Genomic DNA, 24,715 nt, shown 5'->3' on the forward strand with positions numbered 1-24,715 from the left:
ATTAGCCTTGTATGTTTTATTATAGGTCCCAGGGACTGTACAAGACTCCTCCTCTCTCCTTCACCATGCAGGACACAGAGCTGACCTTCTCACAACCTCTAGTGAGGAATGTCTTCATTAACAAGCTCAGGGGTAACTCAACTAAATGTTTGGATATCAGAATTAATTGTGCATACATGTATCTTGATTGAAAAAGTACATTATATGACTGTTTGACTGTGAAATGTAATAAAAAGATTATATATTTAAAAATGTTTTGTTCTGCAAATTTAGATAAATTCAATTTTGAAATAAATTAATCATTGGGTGGTTGTTATTATTAGTGCTTGTACATGTACCTCTATAAACAGTTTTCAGAGAAAGTCAAGTACTTTGCTTGATTTGCTATTTGCTGTAATTTTTATAGGACTGAAAAGCCAGTTGACCCATTATCCATTCTCAGGAAACATCTTTTTGGTGCAAGGATGTGTGTCCTTTACAGGTAAATTATTCTCAGCATTAACATTTTAAACTATTCAATCTCCACAGTGATATTTGATTTCTTTGGTATCAACTTGTGTGTACTAAGCACTTAAACACTTCTGCATGTAAGTGATACATGTATGTCTATCTTTCGTATTTTTTTTTTTATAGATTCAGAGGAGTTGATGGATGTTCAGTACAATGTGAAATCTGACCACCTGGCAGTGACCAAACACACAGACAAGCCGAACATCAATGGTGACGGTCATCACCTCTCTCATAATAAGTACTGCCTGGTCTTCACTGGACCCAAGTTACAGGTCAACAAGATCAAAGACTGGCTTAGGACTTGTGGAAGACAGGTAAATCTGAAGTCAGCTGATTATAAATCAGGAGTGGATCTAGGAATTTTTTTTCTGAAGGGGAGACAATTGAAACCAATATATGTACTAGTATTTTAGTGAAAATTTGAATTGTCATCATAAGGAAGAAAAGTTTGATATTAGTAAATCAATATTTTCTATTTTTTAAAGAGGATTCATATGTTACTTTCTAAACAGAAAGTATTCTTAGAGTACTTGAGTATGTAAAATTGATACTGAAAAGTTCTTGAGGTCCCAGACACCCAAAAATTCGTTGAATCTATCTACTAAATTAAAAGGATAAAGTTGACTACTTTTCAATTTCATTTTACTTCAGAAACCAGAGCTGAAGAAAGTGATAACAAAGAAAGACCTGACAAAAGAGGAAATCAAAAAGATTCATGTAAGAGCTGGATTTGTTTTTTCACAATGGGGTCAGCAAAAATTCTTTCAAGGGGAATAATAAACATGTTAAAATATATTGTGGTCATTTATAAATATACTTTTCAGCAACTGAACTATTTAGATTATAAATGACTTTAATTTGGTGACCATTTATATAGAGGTTTCATTTACAGCATCTTCTTGTAAATATTCATTTGCTTTGAAGAGTTATTCATATGTGTATATTATGGATTTTTGTATTTTCTTCCTCAGAAACAGCACCATTTGGATCCATTGCCAGCTGGGTGGTTCTACAATGGAACACAGTTTGTCAGTTTTGATGGAGAAAAACAGGATCTGCATCCAAGTAAGCCAGCCCCCCAGAATGGGGAAAATTTTAAAATTCTACGGCATGGCCAAGATGAAGTCCCCAGTATTTCATAATTTTCATTGTATATTTTAAGGCTACATTACAAATTGTTCTCCTATTCACTACAAATCCCTCCCTCCAGACTCACGTTTAATTCATCCATACTTTTAAACCACTGGCTATTCTTATTAAGGAACTTTTATCAATTATTTTAGGTCTGGAGACTTTTATCCAAGAATACATTGACATTAAGAACAAAGAAATCCAAGAATTCAATGACACAGTGAGAAGGAATGCCAGTCAGTATGTGGATCTGTTTGCCTGAATTAAGGACCCGGAATGTTTCACTTACCTTGACATTTTTTTACCATTACCAACTGACCCCATTCCCCCATTTTCTGGAAGATTGTGATGGAAGACAGATCTGTTATGTTATTGTTGGTTGATGCTTGTGTTGTTTTTGTGAATTAATTTTATGAATGGAATTCTGTAAGATTTGATGATTCTGAATTCATTGTGTGTTTGCTAATTGGCATTAGAATACATTGTATTTGAGTGCTATAAGGAAAATTTGAGATGTACATGTTTTCATTGTCATTTCAAAGTTTATTCTTTTTTGCTAATCATTCCGTGTGCTTCTTCAAGAAATCCATCATTATTTAGGCATTTAATGCTAAAATTGTTACTGCTTTATTTCATAATATGAAAACATGCAAAAACTAGTTTTCTAGCTGATTACATTGTTTATTTTCATGTGTGATACTGCTTTATATATTTCTTTTTGCAATTTAAATATCTTAATGTTGTATAACCAAGCACATCCATCCAATTTATATACAAGAATATTCATCCAAAAATGAGTGATATTTAGTGTAATCACTTGAACAAGATTTTTTTTATTTTATTATTATTGTTATAAAGCTTTTTTTTCTTTTTATAAATTGAAAAGTGATATTTAGATAAGAACATGTTTGAATGTACATGTATATATTTAAATTTAGATACATCAGATAAAAAAGCAAGAAATATTGGCTATTCTTGATTTGAACTAAAGTGCTTGTTCTTATAGATATTTTCATGCTCAATACTTCTAGATCTCTGTCAAATCTGTATTTAAAATCATCTACCTTAACTAATTAAAACAAAATTACTAGGTAAACTGAAAATTCATTAAGAAGTGCTGGTACATAATTTATTTTAAAAATTCTATTGCCTCTGGCTTCTTCCTTAAAATTAGTCCGATCGAGACATAGAGAGTGACATTAGTGTGTTTCAATATATCTTGAAATCCTCAAAAAGAAATATCAAACACATGTTCATATTTATTATTTGTTGCATAATGTTAATGTATTGTAATTGAAATGCATTGAAGCATTGTTTGGAAAATGAAATATTTGTTTATTAGGTCACCTGAGTAAACTCAGGTGACCTATTGCTATCCGTTTTCGTCTGTCGTCGTGCAGGGCTCTATTGATTATGCAGTGAAAATGCATTAATTCTTCAAAAATCATCTTCTCTGCTTCTTGATATTAAATAAAATATCATAGTTATTATAACAACAGTGCCTCTTCCAAAATTGTGAATTTTATTCAGGGGTTCTGGTGTTAGGGTAAGGCTATTGATTATATAATGAAAATGCATTTATTCTTTGAAAATCTTCTTCTCTGCTTCTGGGTATTAAATAGACTAAGTAAGTACATAGTTAAGATGAGCAAGAGTGCCTCTTCCAAAATTGTGAATTTTATGGCCCCAGGGTCAGGGGTTCTAGGGCTAGGGAGGGGCTCTATTGATTAAACAGTGAAAATGCATAATTTATTCTCTGAAAGTCTTCTCTGCTTCTGGGTATTAAATAAACAAACTAAGTACATAGTTATGATGAGCAAGAGTGCCTCTTCCAAATTTTTGAATTTTATGGCCCCAGAGTCAGGGGTTCTGGTGTTAGGGCAGGGCTCTATTGATTATATAGTGAAAATAAATTAATTCTTTGAAAATCTTTTCCTTTGCTCCTGGGTTTTATGCTAATGATATATGTATATTTAGTAGCAAAATAAGTCTGAAAAAAATATTCATTGGTATTAATCAACAATTTTATGATAAAATTTGCAAAATTTGGAAATACCAGGTATGTGGCCCCAGGGCCAGTTTTTAGTGAGGTGCAAAACTGGTTATAAAGTGGAAGTGCATTTTCTCTTTGTTACTCTGATATACCTCTGGGTAAAGTAAATGAGTAAGCGTGCAAAGTTTATACAAATTATGATAAACAATGGTGCCTCTTTCAAAATTGGGAATTTCATGGCCTCTGGTTTAAAACACAAACCAAAGGTAATTGTTTGAAAGTTGTTACACAATACTCAGGTGACCTATAAGGCCCGTGGGCCTCTTGTTTTGTATTCTTTGTTTGAATGATATAAAGTGCTAAAAATATTTTGTGTTATCTTGTTTTTGTTGCAAGAAGGTAAGTGAAATAAATGCAGGACTGTTAAAAAAAATTATTAAAGGGAACATTTATTTAAGAAATATTTTGAAGACTAACAGCAGAAAGATTTTTTTTTTAATTGTTCCTGTTCAAGATACATGTAATTATATACATGCAGTTTTTATTTACACAATTATCCATAGTTAAATGTGATTTTTTTCCCCCACTTCTTTTCTGTATAGGTTCAATGGTGTTCCACATGGAAGGTCAAATATCTCAATTTTTTATGATATTCAATATTTTGTAATTTGATATGGGATTGTTTTTCAAAGCATGGGTGAAAGTTTTTAAAAAAAAAAAGTATATTGACAGTTGATTCCTAACAACCTTATTTGATTGACATTGAAATATGACCTTGAGTCAGAATTATTTGACATATCTAGGTTATGTGCAACAAAACACAATCAAAATTTTATTTAATTGCAATAACCAGCTGATAAAGGGATCATTTGGTATGGAAAAAAAATTTAACTGATATTGTGAAAAATATTTTCAATATGCATTCTACCACGTATAAAAAGAATTTTTACCCTTTTTTTCCAAAACAAAGATGCTCACTTATTTAAGAAAAGAATTTTGTGGTTATATAGCTACAAATCTACATAAGTACGACAGATTACAAATTATGAACGAATAGTTTTGTGATCGACTTGTTTTTGAAAGCGCCATCTCGTGGTTCGCGCCATATTTACAAAAAATGGCGCCAGCACCAGAGAAGAACGAACCAGCAGATGATCAAGACGATACAGCAGGTTTGTTCTTCATATTGGCCCCGATCAAAATTTGAATAAAAGAAGAATGAAAAGTGTTTCATATGAAATACACAACAACTCTTTTTGGAGGATAGAAAATATAGTTATTTCCATGTTTTGGGTGAGATCGAAAGATCTCTTGAACACGAACAAACGATCGACATCGTAAGTATATCGCATGTTCAAGTACAAAAATACATCCAAAAGGTAATGAATTTTGTTTTTTAGTGGAACAAGGATTAGCAAAGTCTCGATCTCGCAGAGAAAAGAAAGATAAAGGAGGAAGATTTGCAGCTCTCGAAAGATTCAAGAAAACCAAACAAAGTGGAGAGAAACACAAATATGACGTATGTGATCGTTGTGTAGTTGTTTAAAAATTGTTTCTTAAGAATGACTTTTTTTACAGATTGATTATTATATACCTATGGATCATAGCTTTGATACTTTTCAAAAGGATTAGTCATCAGGGATCACTCTGGATTTTAATGTTGATGGGCCAATGGCCCATCAACATTAAAACAGGGGGGGATCAATCTCCACGCCCCGGTAAACAGGATATATATGCTAATATATGATCAATTTCAAGTAAATTTGATCAGGGTTTTTAAATGCCATTTCTGACACAACCAATTTCAGTTTTTTAAAATAAAATGAATAATATTATAAATATAAAAGAAAGTTTTTTTCTTTAAAGGTACTGTAAAATGTCAAGAGAATTGAATGTCATACAATAGAGTATTAAAAAATTGATAAACAGAATACCTAAGTTAATTCCTCGCCCCTTTGATTTTATTGATTTAGTTCCGAAAGTTGTTGAAGAGCTAAACTATAAAGGATGACTTACATGCACATTTCTCTACTGAATAGACCTGGGGCAGCAGATTAAATTTGGTTCAAATGGTAGGGACTGGTTTTGTATGCAAAGAACTCGGAGCAAAAAACTTAAATGAGAAACTTTTTATTTGTTTGGAAAACATTTTAGTACGGAAATATATGCCTTTAGCCACTTGCTTGAAATGACGAACATCGTTGCCGTTGACATCAGGAGTGAACGTCTTGGACTGTTCTTCTTAATCAGAGACCTCTGCCGAGTCTGGGAATGAAAAAGTTTCCGTCGTTTTATTTGTAAAACAAACTAAAGATTTCGTACAAAGTAGTTGGCCCAATAAATCTTCGCTTTGGAGGCATTAAAAGTGTCTGGTATATACACAATGAGTAACTTGTACTTGTTTTGTTTCGAAATAAATAATCAAAGTTTTAAGAAATATTAGAACATATTACATAGTGGAGTATTACTTTCAAGTGTTAATTATTGAAATCATTACATATAATTTTAATATAAATATAATTGACTTCACCATTTCGGTAAAAAAATTCTAGTTAATCTAAACAAAAATATTCTATGTACAATTATTTTGGCAAGCATATGATTATATTGCTGGTGTAAAGAACATACGCGGCTACAAAAGTGCTGATTAAAGTAACAAGGCTATTTCATGAATACAATCGGTCAGCTTGAAAACGAAGTTAAAAATTTTCTGCATATATATATTTTAAGTCTTATAGCGCCATATCTGTTTTGTTTGTTTTGAACCTCTCTATTTTTTTAGTGCGCCATTTACAAATATTGAGCGCCAATGGCGCAAAGGCGCAGCCCAAAGTGATCCCTGAGTCATCAGTCTTGCTCCTAAAGAATTGATTCATAAACAGGTTGGGATCAATCTCCAAAAAAAAGGATAGAATATTTCTCAAGCAGGTCATTATGATCATTGACTTGTGCATAACTTCCTTTTTCTAAAGAAAAAGTTAAAAATCCTTGTACACATATTTAGGTAGAAGAAGAGAAGAATGTGTATGATGTCGTTGATGAAGATGAATACTCCGAGATTGTCCGCCAGCGTCAAGACGATGATTGGATCGTAGATGATGGTGAGAGTTGTCTTTTCTTGAGTTTTGATAAGCTGAGCAATATTGCTAGAAACCTGGAGCATATACAGAGATACATACTTTTAGCAAACATGCTTGAAATGAATTCTGCTTACAGCAAAGTGATTTTATTCTCTGGGTTTTTCTTTTCTTGAAAATAAAAGATAAACTTAACAAATAAATTGTACAAAGTAGTAAAATTGTCCCTGACACTTAAAAGTGGTATATATTTCACTGTAAATTGTTTCATCTTAGTGTCTTTTAAAAGTACTATTTTCTGAATATCAGTGAAGACTTGGTCACTAAAAATAAAGGTAACTGTTAATGTTTTGTTCACCATTTCCCAACTACTTGTTATTTGAACAAAAAGTGGTAGGTAAATTACTTTGGCAAGCATATGATTATATTGTGGTTTTTCAAGTGCTACAAAAGGCTATTTCAGTAAATGTTTGGAAGTTAAAACATTTTCTGCATATATATATTTTAAGTCTTTGCACATTCCTGTTTTGTTTGTTTGAACATATTTTATTGACAAAATGTCAAGTGGATTGGACACAAGTTCCAAAAACTTGGATAGTCCTCTTAAGAATGATATATTTGTATGTATAAGTAAAATTTTGTTTTTTGTGTGAGTCATAAAAATAAATCTTTGCATTATAATATTTCTTGGTAGATGGAGCTGGGTATGTGGAGGATGGTCGGGAAATCTTTGATGACGACCTCAATGAAGATCCGGCAGCCAGAAAAGGAAGTAAGTCAAGAGTTATCTACTCTTTCTATTTGTAACTATCATCCTGTCCATTTGAAAAATCATTCAAGTTTAGGAAAATATACCTTTGGGTGATTTTACTCTTACTTCATAAAATTGCTTTTAAGGCATGTGTATGTAGTTCTGCAAATTCTTGGTTTCTCCAGTGATGAATAAAATTCTAAATTGTGATCAACCTTGTAAATATTGTTTGTTTGTAATGACAGAGAAAGAGGAGAAAAAGAAAAGCAAAAATCCTAACATTGTGAAACCAGGAACCAAACCTAAAACAACTATCAAGTCTATGTTTGCTGCTCAGTCATCAACAGGAGGATCCAAGCTCAAATCAGAGGTATACAGCAAAAAAAAAAATTTCAAGATGTATTTTAGACTTTAAATTAAGAACATTTACTTTGAACAACAAACAATCTAGCTAAATCTGTCAATAAACTCTATAAGAGCATGTTTCATAAAGGTAGTCTTTTGTGAATGAACAATATTAATGACTGGAATTCCTTGTATTTTCAGAAAGATGTATCATTGGCTAATGATGATTTATTGGGGGACCTCATGGAGGAGCTTCACCAGGGGCCCTCAGAGGGGATGATGAAACCTCTACCCATCAAATTGAAAAAGAAAGGCTTTGGTGCTAGCAAGTCAGTTTTAAGAAAATTTGTTGTTATCCTTTAAGATATATCCAGAGAAATTGTTTGGAAATTACTTGTCCATGTGTAAATGAGATAAAAATGTCTTGTATACATTTACAATATATGTAATTCCTGTTTAAATTGTAGGTCACCTTTGAATCCATTTAACACCAATGTACAGTCTCCTCCAGTGCAGGCTGTCAGAAAGAAACCCATCATTAAGACAGAACCCAGAACTGTCCCAATCAAAACTGAACCAAGGTCCCTCCCCAAACCCAACATTCCGGACCCAGAGGAAAATTTTGATGAAATAGATGGGATGGAATTAGGGGTAGAATCAGCTCTAAAAACAGAAAATGACATTGACATTCAAGAATCCTCTGAGGGCCAAGGTAATAATGATGCTCAATATTGTTTAACTTTTTTATAGTGACTGCCAGAATGGGAATTAATGGTTTAGTGACTGCCAGAATTGGAATTAATAGTTTAGGTTTAAGCATGTGGAAGAGTTGTTGTATAACATAAAAATATTTTCAATAGATGCTGCTGCTATGATGGATTTAAATGATGTCGACTTTGATGAAGAACTTGGCATCAAGAAAGAGGACACAGCTATGACATCTGTAAAACCTAAAGAAGAAATAATGTCAATGTGAGTCTGACTTTGGTTATAAAAAGATGCTCTATTAAAGTTTCATACATAGAAATCTAGCCTCTGTGATGTTATGCATGTATTTAATAGCATTTCATTGTGTTCTCTAGTCCTTCTGAAACTTTGTCAACTGGGTGGGAGAATTTTCAGACTGATTCCCAGGAGGAATCTCTGGCCGAGGTCAAAGTTGACACTTCAGAGCTACCATTGGTCACCTCCTCAAGTGGTGAACAAGTCCTGCGATTTTATTGGCTGGATGCCTATGAAGACCCATATAACACTCCAGGTATTTATTAGGACCTTTTATTAATTTATGTCAGAAAAGTTCAAAACCACAAAGAATTCAATGTTTTCTGTTTAACAAACATGTAGCTGAGATTCTGAAGGATTCATTTTACTATCATAGGGACAGTTTTCTTGTTTGGGAAGGTTTGGATAGAAAAAGCCAAGGTGTATGTGAGTTGTTGTGTGACGGTGAAGAATATTGAGAGAAGAATGTATGTTCTTCCGAGGGCTACGGTAAGTTCTTTTACAGTATTCTTTTTTCCTACCAGAAGTAGATTTAGTATAGTAATATAGTAAACCAGACATGGTCTAGGTATGATGAAAGCTCCCTCTTAAGTGCTTGATTTCACAATTTGAAAAAGGAGAACTTGTGTGGAATCTTATATTATTTTAAGTTTAACATGAAACTTTCTTAAGGGCACACTCAGTTTTTCATCTTAAGCTACATAATCAAATGAAGGTGGACAGCTGATTTGTTTTGGGGGGATGGAGGGCATAAGAGATGTTTGAGTTTATTCAGTGCTTTCTTTCAGAGGAAAAATACAAAGACAGGAAATGACACAGGAATAGATGTCACTATGGTGGATGTTTACACAGAATTCACAGAGAAAATTGTAGAAAAATATAAAATACCAAAGTTCAAATCCAGGGTGAGAGACAATACATGTATAATATTCCCCAAAAATGAAGAGCCAAAGATGTTAGTTATCTATCACTAATGTAAAATTGATATAATTTTCTCCATCATATTAACAAATAATTGTGGTTAAAGTGTACGTACATGTTTTTTGCAAATATGCAGACTTAAATATTTACTTTAAAGTGATGTAACTATTGTTTCTGCATAGAGACAATAACCTTTTATGGATGTCTTTGTATAGTAAATGGAAAGTATGGATGAAAATTATCGACTTCTATCATAGTAGCAAATACCACATACTTTTGGTAAATGTATCTGACTTCATTATCTTTGTGCATTATTATTTGAAAACTCTTCTTGCAGAAAGTAACTAAGCAGTATGCATTTGAGAAGGCTGAGGTTCCAGTGGAGTCTGATTACCTAGAGATCAGATATGGGGTAAATTTTAAAATGTTAAATGGAATATTTAATTTTTACATGTGCGAACCTATTTTTCTTTTGATTTAAATAGAGATGCACATTAACAAATATTCTTCTGACTATCTGATACAGGCAGACATACCTCCCCTACCCAGTGATATTGAAGGAGAGACATTTAGCAATGTATTTGGCACCCACACATCATGGTAAGACAAATTATGAAGAACAAGTATTGTTATAGATTAAAGAACCATATCTCAAGGGAATTCATGCTTGCATTCAATATGTGTGATGCTGAAATAAGTGTATTTTATTTTGAATTTCAGCTTGGAGCTTTTACTGATTGATTCGAAAATGAGAGGACCTGGATGGTTAGATCTGAAGTTACCACGTAAGTTAGTTTGATGTATGAAAAGTGTTATCAGCAGAGAAATGCTTAGGAAATGGAGATAGAAACATAGTTCATTAAATTGTACATAACGATACACAAATAAGTTAATAGATTAAGTGGTGGTTGGGATATTCGCTTAAAAACTACTAGTATTACCCTTGTAAAATGAAATAATTACAGTGTTTTCAATAAGATTTTCAATAGAAGGAAATATATTTGGAATAGCAGGAAAGCAATCTCGGTGAGAGGTCTGAGGGCAGTCTACTGATTTTCTATTATTATCAATGATTGGAACACCACTAACATATTGATTGTTTTTTTTTAGAGCTGGTTAATCCCCCAGTCAGTTGGTGCAAAATGGAGGTAATTTTTTTTAATGATAAATTACATCAACAATCGGCAAACGTTTTCCCTGTACAGCTTCAAACATTATTTCAATGAAAAATTTGCTGCACATACATGTTACATTTTCCATGAGAAGTTGTTACTATTTACAGGTCAGTATTGGGAGACCGGAGTACCTGTCTGTGATAAATGATCAAAACCTGACCCCGCCCCCTCTGGTTGTCATGACGCTGAACCTCAGAACCCTCCCCAATCACAAAACTCATCAAAATGAAGTAAGTCCAAGTTCATATATTAACAGCTTACTTTCTAGTTTTGAAAAGTGAACAGAACTTGAAACAATTCTTTAAATTTGATCTTCAGATTGTGGCAGCTACATGTCTCATTCAGGAAACATTTAACATTGATAAACCTGCTCCAAAAACTCCATTCCAACAACACTTTTGTGGTAAGATGTTTTATGCCTCTTGATTATGACATGATTTATTATACCTCTAATTTGTATACATGTTAGATACTAGATAAGCTTAAAATAAGACTTCATTTCCTGTCTTTTAGGTCTAACAAAGCCAAGTGATAGTCTCTTTCCGTTTGATTTCCGAGAAAAGCTTCAAAAAGAGGTATTATACCTGTAGCTTATGTTGTAAATGTAGAAAAATGACATTCCTTAGAACCTTGGTGTGCTGAATTTTCAAGGAAATTGTCATTACAGGGCAAAAAGTTGAGAGTAGAAATGCTGCCGACTGAGCGGGCTTTAATGGGATTCATTCTGGCCAAGATTCACAAAGTAGACCCAGATGTCATTGTAGTAGGTTTCTGCCTCCTTTAAGCAATAAAACTTATATGCAGACATTTGTTTTAAGAAACAGAATATTTTAAAATTAAAGGGATAGAAATATGTCCCATTCAATGTGAATGGCAAAATATTTATCTAAAAGCATTTTTTTTTTTAAACAATAAACATTGAATTAAAAAAAAAAATGCTTTGATATTGGTCATTCCTGCTCAGTTTACATTGAAATGTTGCTTTTTTTGTAGGGACATGATATCTTTGGATTTGACTTGGATCTTATCCTTCACAGAATAAATGCCAACAAAGTGCCTCACTGGTCAAAGATTGGGAGACTAAAAAGGACAAAGATGCCAAAATTATCTGTAAGATGTAGAAAATTACACTATTTTAAACCTGATTTTAAAGGAAAATGTATGTGCAAAGTAAACTTGTTAAAATCAAAATGTTTCAAATAAATTCATCAATGCTCTTCATATTTTGAGCATGTTGGAGGATGGTCATTACAAGTATTTTGGACCACAGTCTTTGCATTCCTTAGAATAAAAGTATGTAAAAGAAAGTTCCACATCTAAAAACAGCATTAGATCCAATTCTTTCAACATTTCTAATTTTGCACGCACAGCCATGCAAAGAGGTTTGTTTCAGGCTTCAGATCTGTAAAATTCTGATTTTACTTTTTACATTTACATTCTATTTCAGGGTGCTGGACACAGAGGTTTTGCAGATAAAACTGCAGCATGTGGTCGACTGGTGTGTGACATTAAACTCTCAGCCAAGGAGCTGATTAGATCTCGTAGTTATGATCTCACAGAACTGGCCAATGTCATACTGAAGGCAAAGAGACTAGAACTGGATTATGATCAAATTCACAATATGTATATGTAAGTCCAACAAAGTACACGTATTTAAAGGGATTTCATCAGCAATCTTTTTGCTCATTATTGTCTTATAAGTACTAAACTTTTCATTGATAAAAATGTGTTTGTAGGTCATCACATCAGTTGCTGCAGCTGCTAGAACTTACTCTGATGGATTCCACGTATATTCTACGGATTCTCTATGAATTGAATGTTTTACCTCTGGCACTGCAAATAACTAACATCTGTGGAAATGTTATGGTAAGCTATTGGAATTACATTATTTTGAGTCATGTTGAATATCATTGATGTGTTGGACAGTAAAAATTTGTACCGGATATGATTTTGTTTTCATGTTTCAGACAAGAACTCTCTTAGGAGGAAGGTCAGAAAGAAATGAATATCTGCTTCTACATGCCTTTACTGAAAAAAATTTCATTGTCCCAGATAAAGAGTACAAAAAAGTAACCGTGGTGAGCATTTAGTCTATACATTTAAGCTATCAGCATAATCTCTTAATATAAATTTTCTCTTAGATTAATAAGTGTTTTAAACATTGATTTGGCAGCAAAAAGAGACGCTGGATGATGATGAAGCAGAGGATGTTGGGAAGGGAGGTAAAGCCAGTCGGCGTCGTAAACCTGCATATGCTGGGGGTCTTGTTTTGGAGCCAAAGAAAGGTAAAATAAAAGTGAATGGGAATTGGCAGCAGGCAAAGCAGGCCCTCTCCCTAACATTTGTTTTAAGATGGTGTAATCATATTTTATAAGGTCACCTTAGATATTACTATCTGTTCTGATTCACTGTTGGTCATCAACTTTCATATATTTTCATTCTCTTATCTGAACTATTTTCAGCCAAATTTGGCATATAGGATTTAAGAAAAATGAGAAACAAAAGTGAATTTCCTGGTTTTGTTTTAAAACTGAATAACAGTTTCTTTTTCTGATTCAGGTTTCTATGACAAGTACATCTTACTGCTGGACTTTAACAGTCTGTACCCCTCCATTATACAGGAGTATAATATCTGTTTTACCACAGTCAGCAGAACAGCTGTACAACAGGTACATGTATGTCTAGCAAACAGTCATAAAACCTACTGATATTAGCAGTACGTAGCTGCATATGACTACCTTAAATTTTACACTCAAAAGAGAGAGTGTTTAGAGTTTTTGAACAAAATATAAAACTTTCTTATAGAACTTGCTCGTTCCTTTGGCTAAAAGGTCATATATGTTTAAGAGAGAACAAAAATACATGTACATGTACACTATATATTGTTGTCCTATCCTCTTCAAGATTAACATTGATAAAAACTTTTGAAAGGGAGGAGAAATTTGAGAATGTAATACTTTATAAGTACAAATTAGTTTCTAAGTATTCTTAGTTACCACATTATGACTGTATTTTAAATACAGGAAGATAAAGCTGATGATGAGGACCCGCTGATTGAGCTTCCAGACAAGGACCTAGAGCCGGGAATCCTGCCAACAGAGATCCGTAAACTTGTGGAGAGTAGACGACAGGTCAAACAGCTGATGAAGGGAGACATCTCAAACGACCAGTACATGCAGGTATCAAAGAGTGGCACAGGGTGATCAAGAATATGAATTATGCAATATGCAAGCTCCATAACTTGTGAGAGTTCTGTAGTTTTTAGCTCACCTGAGCTGAAAGCTCAAGTGAGCTTTTCTGATCACATTTTGTCCGGCGTCCGTCTGTCTGTCTGTCCATCTGTCTGTAAACTTTTCACATTTTCGACTTCTTCTCAAGAACCGCTGGACCAATTTCAACCAAACTTGCCACAAAGTATCCTTGGGTGAAGGGGATTCAAGTTTGTTCAAATTAAGGGCCACGCCCTCATTCAAGGGGAGATAATTGGGAATTAATGAAAATTTGGTGGCATATTTCAAAAATCTTAAGAACCACTGTACCAGGAAAGATGAAACTTATGGGGAAACATCTTCAGGTAATGTAGGTTCAACTTTGTTCAAATCATTACCCCCGGGGGTAGGGTGGGGCCAAAATGGCCGACTAAAGTTTTACATAGAAATATATAGGAAAATTCTTTAAAAATCTTCTTCTCAAGAATGACAAAGCCATAATTCATCATATTTATATGGAAGCATGCTCAGGTAGTGTAGATTCAAGTTTGTTCAAATCATGACCTTCGAGGGTAGGGCGGAGCCAAAATGGCCGACCAAATTTTTACATAGAAAAATAAAGGAAAATTCTTTAAAAATCTTCTTCTCAAGAATGTCAAAACCATAATTCATCATGTATATATATATATGGAATTATGCTCAGGTAGTGTAGATTCAAGTTTGTTCAAATCATGACCCCCGGGGGTAGGGCGGGGCCAAAATGGCTGACTAAAGTTTTACATAGAAATATATAGGAAAATTCTTTATAAATCTTCTTCTCAAGAATGACAAAGCCATAATTCATCATATTTATATGGAAGCATGCTCAGGTAGTGTAGTTTCAAGTTTGTTCAAATCATGACCCCCGGGGGTAGGGCGGGGCCAAAATGGCTGACTAAAGTTTTACATAGAAATATATAGGAAAATTCTTTATAAATCTTCTTCTCAAGAATGACAAAGCCATAATTCATCATATTTATATGGAAGCATGCTCAGGTAGTGTAGTTTCAAGTTTGTTCAAATCATGACCCCCGGGGGTAGGGCGGGGCCAAAATGGCCGACCAAAGTTTTTAAAGATATATATAGGAAAATTCTTTAAAAATCATTTTCTCAAAAATAGCAAATTCATGATTGGTCATGGGACTACTTTCGGATTTAAACTTTACAATAAAAAGCCATTTTCTACTTTTTCCTACCCTTAGTGCTCAGGTGAGTGATGTGGCCCATGGGCCTCTTGTTGGTTCTTCTAAAATTTGAGTAACTGAATTAGTAATTGTTCAACTGACATGAGGCATGGGGAGTTTCTTTTAGATACACAACAAACAATTAATGCTTGATAGGGGTATATTAATCTTTAATAGAGAAACAAAAAAAAAGATCACTGCACTGGGATGCTGAAACATTAAGAATGCATATTATCCCCTTGGCTTATCTGGTAGTTAGAATAGTTTTCAAAATTCCACTATAATTACAAACAATGTCATTCCTTCAGGACATTATAACATCTTGACATTTCAGTATGACATCAGACAGAAGGCTCTGAAGCTGACGGCTAACAGTATGTATGGTTGTCTGGGATTCAGTCACTCCAGATTCTTTGCTAAACCTCTGGCAGCACTCATCACAGCAAAGGGGAGAGAGGTCCGTATATATCACTAAATAAAGTTGTTATTAAAAGAAAGAAAATATTACAAGAATATTAAAAACTTGAGTTATATTGTCTATAGGATAAAAAAATATTTAAAACATTTAAAAGTTCCCTGAGCAGCAATTACAGATTAATTTTTTGAATTTATAGATTTTAATGAAAACAAAAGACTTGGTAGAATCTGTAAGTTGATTTGTTTTATTTTAACAAACTTTTTTCGTTATTTTATGTCTGTGACTTTGAATTCCTTAGAATTAAATTGATTTCAAATACTACAGATATCAATTTGATATTTCTTTTCTCCCAGATGAACTTGGAGGTAATTTATGGTGACACAGATTCCATCATGATCAACACAAACTGTACTGACCTTGACATGGTCTACAAAGTAGGGAACAAGGTCAGTGGTTTCTCTTCCAGCACCAAAGGTTTAAGTTTGTCCAACACATTATTATACAATGTACAGTAAATGCACTTTTAATGAAATACCAGGGACAGGTAATTTTGCTTTGTTATAAGCATAATTCATAATATCTGTTAAGTTTATAATTTTTTTTTCATTTCACTGGGATTCAAAATCACATTTGATTATAAGTGTCAATTCCTTGTAAGCATGTTCGCTATAACCATATTTTACTGTGTTATACAAAAAAGAAAATATAGGAGAAAGTGAAAGTAAAATAAAAGTTTAATGTATTTGGTTTTAAACAGGTGAAATCGGAGGTGAACAAGTTGTACAGGCTGTTAGAGATTGACATTGACGGAGTGTTCAAGTCCATGCTATTACTGAAGAAGAAGAAGTATGCTGCCCTCAGTGTGGTCAAAGGTCCAGACGGCAAGTACATCGAACACAAGGAGCTGAAGGGACTGGACATTGTCCGCAGGGACTGGAGTGACCTCGCCAAGGAGGCCGGAAAGTAAGTGGGTCAAACCTACCTAATTGCATCATATATCAAAATTTGTTTTAAGGATATCTCACACACATAAATTTAATTGTGTCACATTATTTCAATGCGATAAGACAGCATCATAAAATTCTCCCTTAGCTTCATACACGTGTTTTATTTCCATTATTTCCATATTCGTAGATGGATGTATAAAATGGTTATGTCATAATTGAGGCTCTGTAATAACAATTTATATGTATTGGTGAAAAAGCCATTACAAAAGATGTTGATTGAAAATTAAAGATAATATTACAGCTTTGTAGTGGAACAGATTTTGTCAGGAGAGTCCAGGGAGACCATTGTGGAAAATATTCATGCTAAGTTGATGGAAGTTGGGGAGAAGGTCAAGAATGGACAAATACCTATAGAAATGTACCACATTACCAAGGTACCTGGCAAGTTTATAAGACTGATACACATTATTTTACCTTGTAAATGCTCAGATTTTGATATGAATTTAGAGCTTCTGTGATTTTTAGTTACTATCAAATTTGATAAATGAATCACATGTTGAAAAATGAATTGTTGAAAAACCTGTTGCTCTTACATGTATATTATGTTAGATTTTGCCATGCTAAAACTCTTTAAAAAGAAATTTTCTCTGCATGCAAGCTAATAAAAATAAAATAAAAACTGAATAAAAGGCATTTTTTCAATGAGTCTACATTGTACCATAAATGAAAAGTAGTGATTGTTTTCAGAAAATATACAAGACTTTATTACTATATGACTGTTATTTTTAGCAACTGACAAAGAATCCTGAGGATTACCCGGACAAGAAGAGTCTGCCTCACGTACAGGTGGCCCTGCGAGTCAACAGCAAGGGAGGGAAGAAAATGAAGGCAGGGGACACTGTGGCCTACATTATTTGTGAGGTAAAATCCAGGGAGAATATCAAATCAAGACTTTCAATTTTCATGGTTTTGTCCTTGATATCACTGAAGAAGTAAATTTCAATCTTATTATATACATGTATTGTATGACTGTATGATGTATACTTCATATTATGATGATTTTATGGTGAGGTTTCTATTGTTAAGGATGGGTCTTCCTTGGCAGCCTCTCAGAGAGCCTACCACCCTGAAGAGTTGGCAAAGAGTGACACACTGACAGTTGGTAAGTTTTCAGACGAAGACTTTAAAGAAAAAAAGGAAACTAATGTTTACTGTGAAGATGGGGTAAATCATACAAATGACAACTCAATTTATAAACACTTTGCCGTATTTCTTTCAGACATCAAATACTACCTCTCTCAGCAAGTACACCCAGTTGTGTCAAGATTATGTGATCCTATAGAAGGAACAGATGCAGCACATTTAGCAGAATGTCTAGGTAAGTTCGCCCATTTGTGCCCCTATGGGTTTATCCAGTTTATGAAAAGCAAGGACATTTTACAAGCACTGTATATTGTTGATCTTAACAGACAAACCAGCAAAATGGATGCATTGAATGAAGTAAAATAATTCCTAGCAAATACAAGCATATAAATAATATGTACTGTAAATCACTTTTTATTCGCGAGAACTTTATTTTCGCGTAATTATGCGAGACGGTATGCTTGCGAAAATTTCATTCTCGCATACGTATAATAGAATTCCTTAAGATTATATAGAGCTATGACCACAATTCGTGAAAATTTTGTCTCGCTTATAAAGAGTCGATGACCATCTCGCGAAAATAAGGTGTCGCGAAAATTAAGTGATCTACAGTACATTTATATCAGCAACAACTTAATTTGATGCCAAGAAGTATAACTGCATTTTGTTGGAGAAAATTGCTAAAAATAATTAGGAGTTGTTGCCCTTCTCTTCACATTTTGTATGAAATTTTATTTCCTTCTTTTTGGTTCTAGGTCTGGACCCCTCAGGTTACAAACATACTGTCCATCATTATGATGATGAGGAAGAAGCCTTACTGAATGGAGCTGAGATTTCTGATGAAGAGAAATACAGGAACTGTGAGAGGTTTAAGTTTACCTGTCCAGGGCTTACCTGTAAAAGAGAAATCATTGTGGATTCTGTCTTTCAAGGAGCTGTGAGTATTATTCAGAAATGCAGGGAATTTTTTTTTCTACTTTAAAAGTTAAAATAGTCATTAAAATGAAGAGTTTTAGGCTACCCAAAATACACAGATGGTGGGTTGTTATCATGGTAGTCTTTTTCAACATCTACAGAATCAGTGGGCCTATCCAAGAAATGTCGCAAAACGTAGCTTTGGGTGTTCAGGATTCAAATTAAACAAAGGTCCGTACACTGTACCTCCTTTTCAAGTGGAGGAAATAAAGAAACAGTTATTAAGGATCATTGATTTAAACATCTGCTCTGAACATTTTTTCAGAGAATGAACCCTGAACAGAGGTTGGGCCACAAAGGGAGACCTACAGTCTTGAATCCTCCTGTACTAATTAACATTATTCCTTACTTTAAAAGATCCTAAATTATTCCTTGATAAATTCTACTAATTGTTAAACAATTTCATTTGAAGGAGGAGTTCACAGAATGTTCAATCAGCATATGTCCAAATAATGAATGTAAAACTGATTTGAGGAAACACATCCCATACATCTGTAATAGACTTCAAATGGACATAAGGAGACACATTCAAAAGTACTATCAGGTAAGAATTGATGCACTTTGCAGTATGATAATAATGGACCCTTTTGAAAAGATTAAGAGTTTTAATTTTTTCTGCATGAACAGGGCTGGCTGAAGTGTGAGGATGCTGCCTGTGGAACTGTGACCAGGAGAGTCCCCTTGACTTTTCAGCGAGGGCATCCTGTGTGCTATGTGTGTCACAGAGGACTGATGCATCCACTGGTAATACATTCTGAGTTCCCTGTTGAAAGTTTGTAGAATAAACAAGTATTAAATTCAAGAACTTTATGTTCCCTTGATTTAACAATTGAATACTGCATGAAAGATCTAAAAGGAAACAGATACTACACTGTAACAATTTAGAGGGCATTAAATTTGCATTTTTATTTCTTATCAATTTATAAATATTTATTAACAATAACATTATTTCTGTTATAGTACACAGACACCATGCTGTACATGCAACTGTGCTTTTATGAACATATTTTTGATGCCGATAGAGCTCTCAAGGCTCTAACAGAAGGTTCTAAAGAAAAACGTAAGTAAATGGTGATAGCATGTGGGATTGAACTGCTCATTTATCAAAACAGAATATTCAAATTCTAACAAAATTGTTTGAAAGGATTATTTGTGAATAGATAAATGGGAAAGAAAGAAAAATTCTCCAAAAAATTCTTTCATTCTAGATTAATTTTTCAGGTGAAGTTTGGCATGGTCCCATGTATGATATTGTTTGTATATGCTTTATCAGATGATAAATGCTGGGTTCCAAAGACCTTTCATAAAATTTAACATGCATACATGCAATAATTCTCACATGATAAGGAAAAAGGCAATTTTTTTCAGAATAAGTAGCTTAGGAGGTCTTCCTTTAATGTTACAGATGCTGCTTCAGCAAAAATGAGTCTATGTAGAGCAGAGTATGCCCAAATTAAAGATATAGCGGCCAGAGCCATTAGAAGAAGTGCTTACTCAGAAGTCAATTTAGACAAACTGTTTCAGAACACCTTCCAAATTAAACCACGGCACCATCAGATGTCATCGTGACTTTGATCAGCAATCCTTTCGCTTGTATTCTCAGGAAAGAAGCTTAAGTGCCCCCTTCTTAAGGCCTTTAAATTACAAGTTCATTGTGATTGTGCAAGATTTGAACCTTGACTACTAGTAACATGTATGGGTTTATATCCACAATACCAAATTTAGGTATTGTTAAAACTGAATAAACTCTGTATAAAGGAAGAATGCAGGGGATATTAACATCAAATTTTTCATATCATGTATTTAGGAAAAAAAGTATCATTTTGTGCATATTTTATGTTCATGGTATACAGTGTATGACAGTAAGGCATATACAGTGTATAGTATTATATACCCGACCTCCTGAATTCAATTCATTGTTATTCTGTAAATTATTGCCAAGTAGGTGTGCATTTTTCCACTTGCAAAAATAAGATAGTTGGAAAAAATTTCAATAATTTAGTGATATTCTGTATTTAATAAATGAAAGCACTTTATCGCTAGAAATGTGTAAAATTGATATTTTTACCTTTTTTTCCGTTTAATTATAGCTTGTGAATATCTTTAAACTTGTATATTATGAAGTGCAATTTAATACATGTAGGAATAAATTATTAAACACTTTTATAATTTAGTTTCATGTTATTTCCAATGTGCAGTGTTTGAATTACATGAATATTATATAATATAGGATGTGTTTATGAATTGATGTGACCTTGACCTTTGACTTTCTGTCTCCTGCTTTTGTGAGAGCGAGGGGACATTATTCTATTCGTCTGTCCTTCTGTCACAAAAAATTTAACCTTGGTCATAATTAAATGAGAAGAGATAATACTTTCATATTATACTTGTATTACCTTTGACAAAGCCTTTCTAAATACACTATGATTTTTTACCCCTTGACCTTGAAGTTTGACCTTATCAAAAATTAACATTTCTTTAAATTAGCCATAACTTTTTAATGAGAAGAAATTCGGCTTTCCTATCAAAGATATATACAGTGGAGCCTCATTTATCCGGACGCTTTGGTTCCTAGTCAGTATGTCCAGATATCTGAATCACCAGTTAAACAAGACATTATAACATTTAAAAATTTTGTCCTGAGGAAAAATCGTCCGGATACTGAAGCATCCGGATATCTGAGGGTCCACTGTACATTGTATTAAGAAATTATGCTGATAGCTTTATAGACAAGTAGTATTACCTGTGACAAGACCTTTCTACATACACTATATTTTTTGATTTCGTGACCTTGAAGTTTGACCTACTTTTCAAAAAATTGAATCTTGATCATAACTTTGGAATAAGAAGAGATGAGGCTTTCACATTTGAAATGTGTATTATACACCTCTTAGAATCCCTTTCTAAATACACTGATTTTTGACTCCGTGACCTTGAACCTTGATATTTGACCTTCTTTTTTTATAACTTTTGATTGAGAAAAGATTGGGCTTTCATTTTTGAGTTGCATTACCTATGACAAGATGTTTCAGAGCATGGTATGATTTCTGACCCCCTTGACCTTCATGTTTGACCCAGTTTTCATCAAAATCAACTTTGGTAATAAATTTTGAATGACGTGATGGCGTTCATATTTGACACAATATGCCATAAATGGTGACATCTCACCCACAAAGAATCCAAAAATTGGGGACCACAATTCTCTGAATTTGCTTGTTGAAAGATTTATTTTAAGCAGAGATGTCACCTTTGCTTGGAAAGGGTGAGAATCAATTCAAAAGCAACTCATCAGTCATCACCCTTGGCTAGCAAAGATGCTGAGATATGAGGTTGTTATGTTTACAAGATTATGTCATGTCATACCAAATGGAGGAACATGTTTTTGTATATGTTCATTCCTAAGTTTTGTTGGGCATACAGGGGTTAATATGGTAAGATGAAGATATTGCCTACATTTTCTAGATGACTTGACTCATTGAAAATTAAGTCCTTTGATGACCAATTTCAATTGATGATGCATAAAAGGATACACAATACTGAACTTACTTCGGATGCTGAATATGAGCTACAATTGCTGAATGAGTGACCAGGTCAAAGTTTTTAGAACAGTTAAGTTCATTCCCAAGTAACTCTAGTCCTACAGCGAAGAAACTGCATGGGTGATGCTTCTAGGGATACACACTTTCAAACACCCAAGGGATGCTGGAAAATGTACATTTTGCTTGATGACAAGGTTATATTTTGAGAAGCAATTCCATCACGATATAACTGTTTACAAGCCATAGGGTGACGAAACAAGCTTGCATGAAAATTATGTATATAGAGATGCACACTACTGGACATGCTTCACGTACTGTATCTGACCTATACTTTTGAAATATTTAAACAGATAAAACTTTTTATGCGCCCGGTTTGATGGATCCGGAGCGTATATTGTTTTTAGCTCACCTGAGCTGAAGGCTCAAGTGAGCTTTTCTGATCACATTTTGTCGGTCGTCCGTCCGTCCGTCTGTAAACTTTTCACATTTTCGACTTCTTCTTAAGAACCACTGGGCCAATTTTGACCAAACTTGGTACAAAACATTTGTACCAGGGGAATTGAAATTGTTAAAATAAAGGGCCAAGTCCCCTCACAAGGGGAGATAATTAAGAAAAGACAAAAATAGGGTGGGGTCATTAAAAAATCTTCTTCTCAAGAACCACAAGGCAAGAAAAGCTGAAACTTATTTGGAAGCATTCTGGGGTAGTGTAGATTCTAAATTGTAAAAATCATGACCCCCGGGGATAGGGCGGGGCCACAATGGGAAATCAAAGTTTTACATACAAATATATAGGAAAAATCTTTAAAAATCTTCTTCTCAAGAACCACTGGCCCAGAAAAGCTGAAACTTATGTGGAAGCATCCTGGAATAGTGTAGATTCTAAATTGTCCAATTCATGACCCCCGGGGGTAGGGCGGGGCCATGATGGGGAATCAAAGTTTTACAAAGACATATATAAGAAAATTTTTTAAAAATCTTCTACTCAAGAACCACTGGCCCAGAAAAGCTGAAACTTATGTGGAAGCATCTTGGGGAATCAAAGTTTTACATAGACATATATAAGAAAATTTTTTAAAAATCTTCTACTCAAGAACCACTGGCCCAGAAAAGCTGAAACTTATGTGGAAGCATCTTGGGGTAGTGTAGATTCTCATTTGTCCATAACATGACCCCCGGGGGTTGGGCGGGGCCACAATGGGGAAACAAAGTTTTACAATGGGGAATCAAAGCATCCTATGGTAGTGTAGATTTCAAATTGTCTTAATTATGATCAGTGGAGTAGGGTGGAGTCACAATATGTATTACAAGTGGGATATCTGGTAAAGAACAGAATGGTCAAAGCTTCTCAGGTGAGCGATGTGGCCCATGGGCCTCTTGTTGTCCTGTCTGTCTGTTTGTTTGTTTGCAAACTTTAACCTTCGCCATAACTTTTGAACCATGAAAAATAGAGACTTCATATTGGTATGCATACTCCACTAATGAAGCTCTTTCAAATGACACCAAGGTCAATGGCCTTGTGACCTATATGCTAAAAATAGCTTTTTATCTGCAAACTTTAACCTTCACCATTACTTTTGAACCATAGAAGATAGAGACTGCATATTTAGTATGCATACTCCACTAATTAATCTCTTTCAAATGACACCAAGGTTAATGACCTTGTGACCTTGACTGTGACCTATATGCTAAAAATAGCTTTTTCGTACCTTTGCCATAACTTTTGAACTATAAGAGATAGAGACTTTATATTTGGTATCGATACTTTACTAATCAAGTTCTTTCAAATGACATCAAGGTCAATGGCCTTGTGACCTTGACTGTGACATAATATGTTAAAAATAGCTTTTTAAAAATTTTGTTGCCGCCGGGCGCATAGTGCTTCAGAAACACATCTTGTTGGAGAAAGTATCCATTCCTAAACATGTCATTGGCGTCGGAAGCAAATTGAAAGTGTTTGGGGGGGGGGGGGCTAAGTGAAAGAGAGAAAAAATTTCATGTAAGAAAAACTTGACAAGCTAAAAAAAAAAAGGAGGGAAAATGTGTCTATTGTCTTAACACGAAGATCCTATGGGGGGAGCTTAAGATAGAACTTCTTTCAGTATCATTACCACTTACCCTTCGACTACACTGCAACGTGACTGTTGAAGTGGGGGGGGGGGGGTTATAAACCTACGCCCCGGTTTGATACCTATACGATGTCTATCTTTGCTAAAATTAAAAAATATGGGGATAAGCACCCATTAGCCCCCTCCCCGCTTCCGACGCCTATGCATCTTGTCCCAATTTGCGACGCATGATACCCCACAGGCACTTGTTTAGTATACGGGGCACCCCTACTTTATACTATACGAAA

At 34.1% G+C, this 24,715-nt stretch overlaps 2 protein-coding genes across 3 annotated transcripts in view; both read left to right on the forward strand.

Moving 5' to 3' along the window:
- LOC134229746 (dynein axonemal assembly factor 9-like) overlaps positions 1 to 2,975 on the forward strand; it is a 33,280-nt gene extending 30,305 nt beyond the window's left edge. For both annotated transcript variants that reach the window (XM_062711532.1, XM_062711533.1), the window contains 6 exons: positions 26 to 132; positions 407 to 481; positions 634 to 824; positions 1,162 to 1,227; positions 1,482 to 1,575; positions 1,794 to 2,975. In XM_062711532.1, the coding sequence (XP_062567516.1) occupies positions 26 to 132; positions 407 to 481; positions 634 to 824; positions 1,162 to 1,227; positions 1,482 to 1,575; positions 1,794 to 1,903 (643 nt within the window). In that variant the 3' untranslated portion in view covers positions 1,904 to 2,975. The remainder of the gene's footprint in view (positions 1 to 25; positions 133 to 406; positions 482 to 633; positions 825 to 1,161; positions 1,228 to 1,481; positions 1,576 to 1,793) is intronic.
- Positions 2,976 to 4,705: 1,730 nt separating this feature from the next.
- LOC134229748 (DNA polymerase alpha catalytic subunit-like) lies at positions 4,706 to 20,803 on the forward strand. Its single transcript, XM_062711534.1, has 39 exons — positions 4,706 to 4,806; positions 5,035 to 5,153; positions 6,639 to 6,735; positions 7,406 to 7,483; positions 7,708 to 7,832; positions 8,009 to 8,136; positions 8,275 to 8,519; positions 8,668 to 8,779; positions 8,890 to 9,065; positions 9,186 to 9,298; positions 9,598 to 9,714; positions 10,068 to 10,142; positions 10,257 to 10,330; positions 10,451 to 10,515; positions 10,841 to 10,878; positions 11,013 to 11,135; positions 11,224 to 11,308; positions 11,419 to 11,480; positions 11,573 to 11,668; positions 11,899 to 12,015; positions 12,353 to 12,534; positions 12,642 to 12,771; positions 12,873 to 12,983; positions 13,079 to 13,190; positions 13,465 to 13,574; positions 13,929 to 14,084; positions 15,672 to 15,794; positions 15,952 to 15,984; positions 16,109 to 16,201; positions 16,513 to 16,718; positions 17,004 to 17,136; positions 17,492 to 17,623; positions 17,789 to 17,864; positions 17,982 to 18,080; positions 18,601 to 18,782; positions 19,233 to 19,364; positions 19,448 to 19,564; positions 19,781 to 19,880; positions 20,226 to 20,803. Exons 1-39 carry the CDS (start codon positions 4,752 to 4,754, stop codon positions 20,387 to 20,389), a joined length of 4,491 nt encoding a protein of 1,496 aa, XP_062567518.1. The 5' UTR covers positions 4,706 to 4,751; the 3' UTR covers positions 20,390 to 20,803.
- Positions 20,804 to 24,715: the final 3,912 nt, after the last annotated feature.

The sequence above is a fragment of the Saccostrea cucullata genome, unplaced genomic scaffold, assembly GCF_032062105.1.
Source record: "Saccostrea cucullata isolate Sc308-1 unplaced genomic scaffold, CSIRO_AGI_Scuc_v1 ctg287, whole genome shotgun sequence".
Classification (NCBI taxonomy): domain Eukaryota; kingdom Metazoa; phylum Mollusca; class Bivalvia; order Ostreida; family Ostreidae; genus Saccostrea; species Saccostrea cuccullata.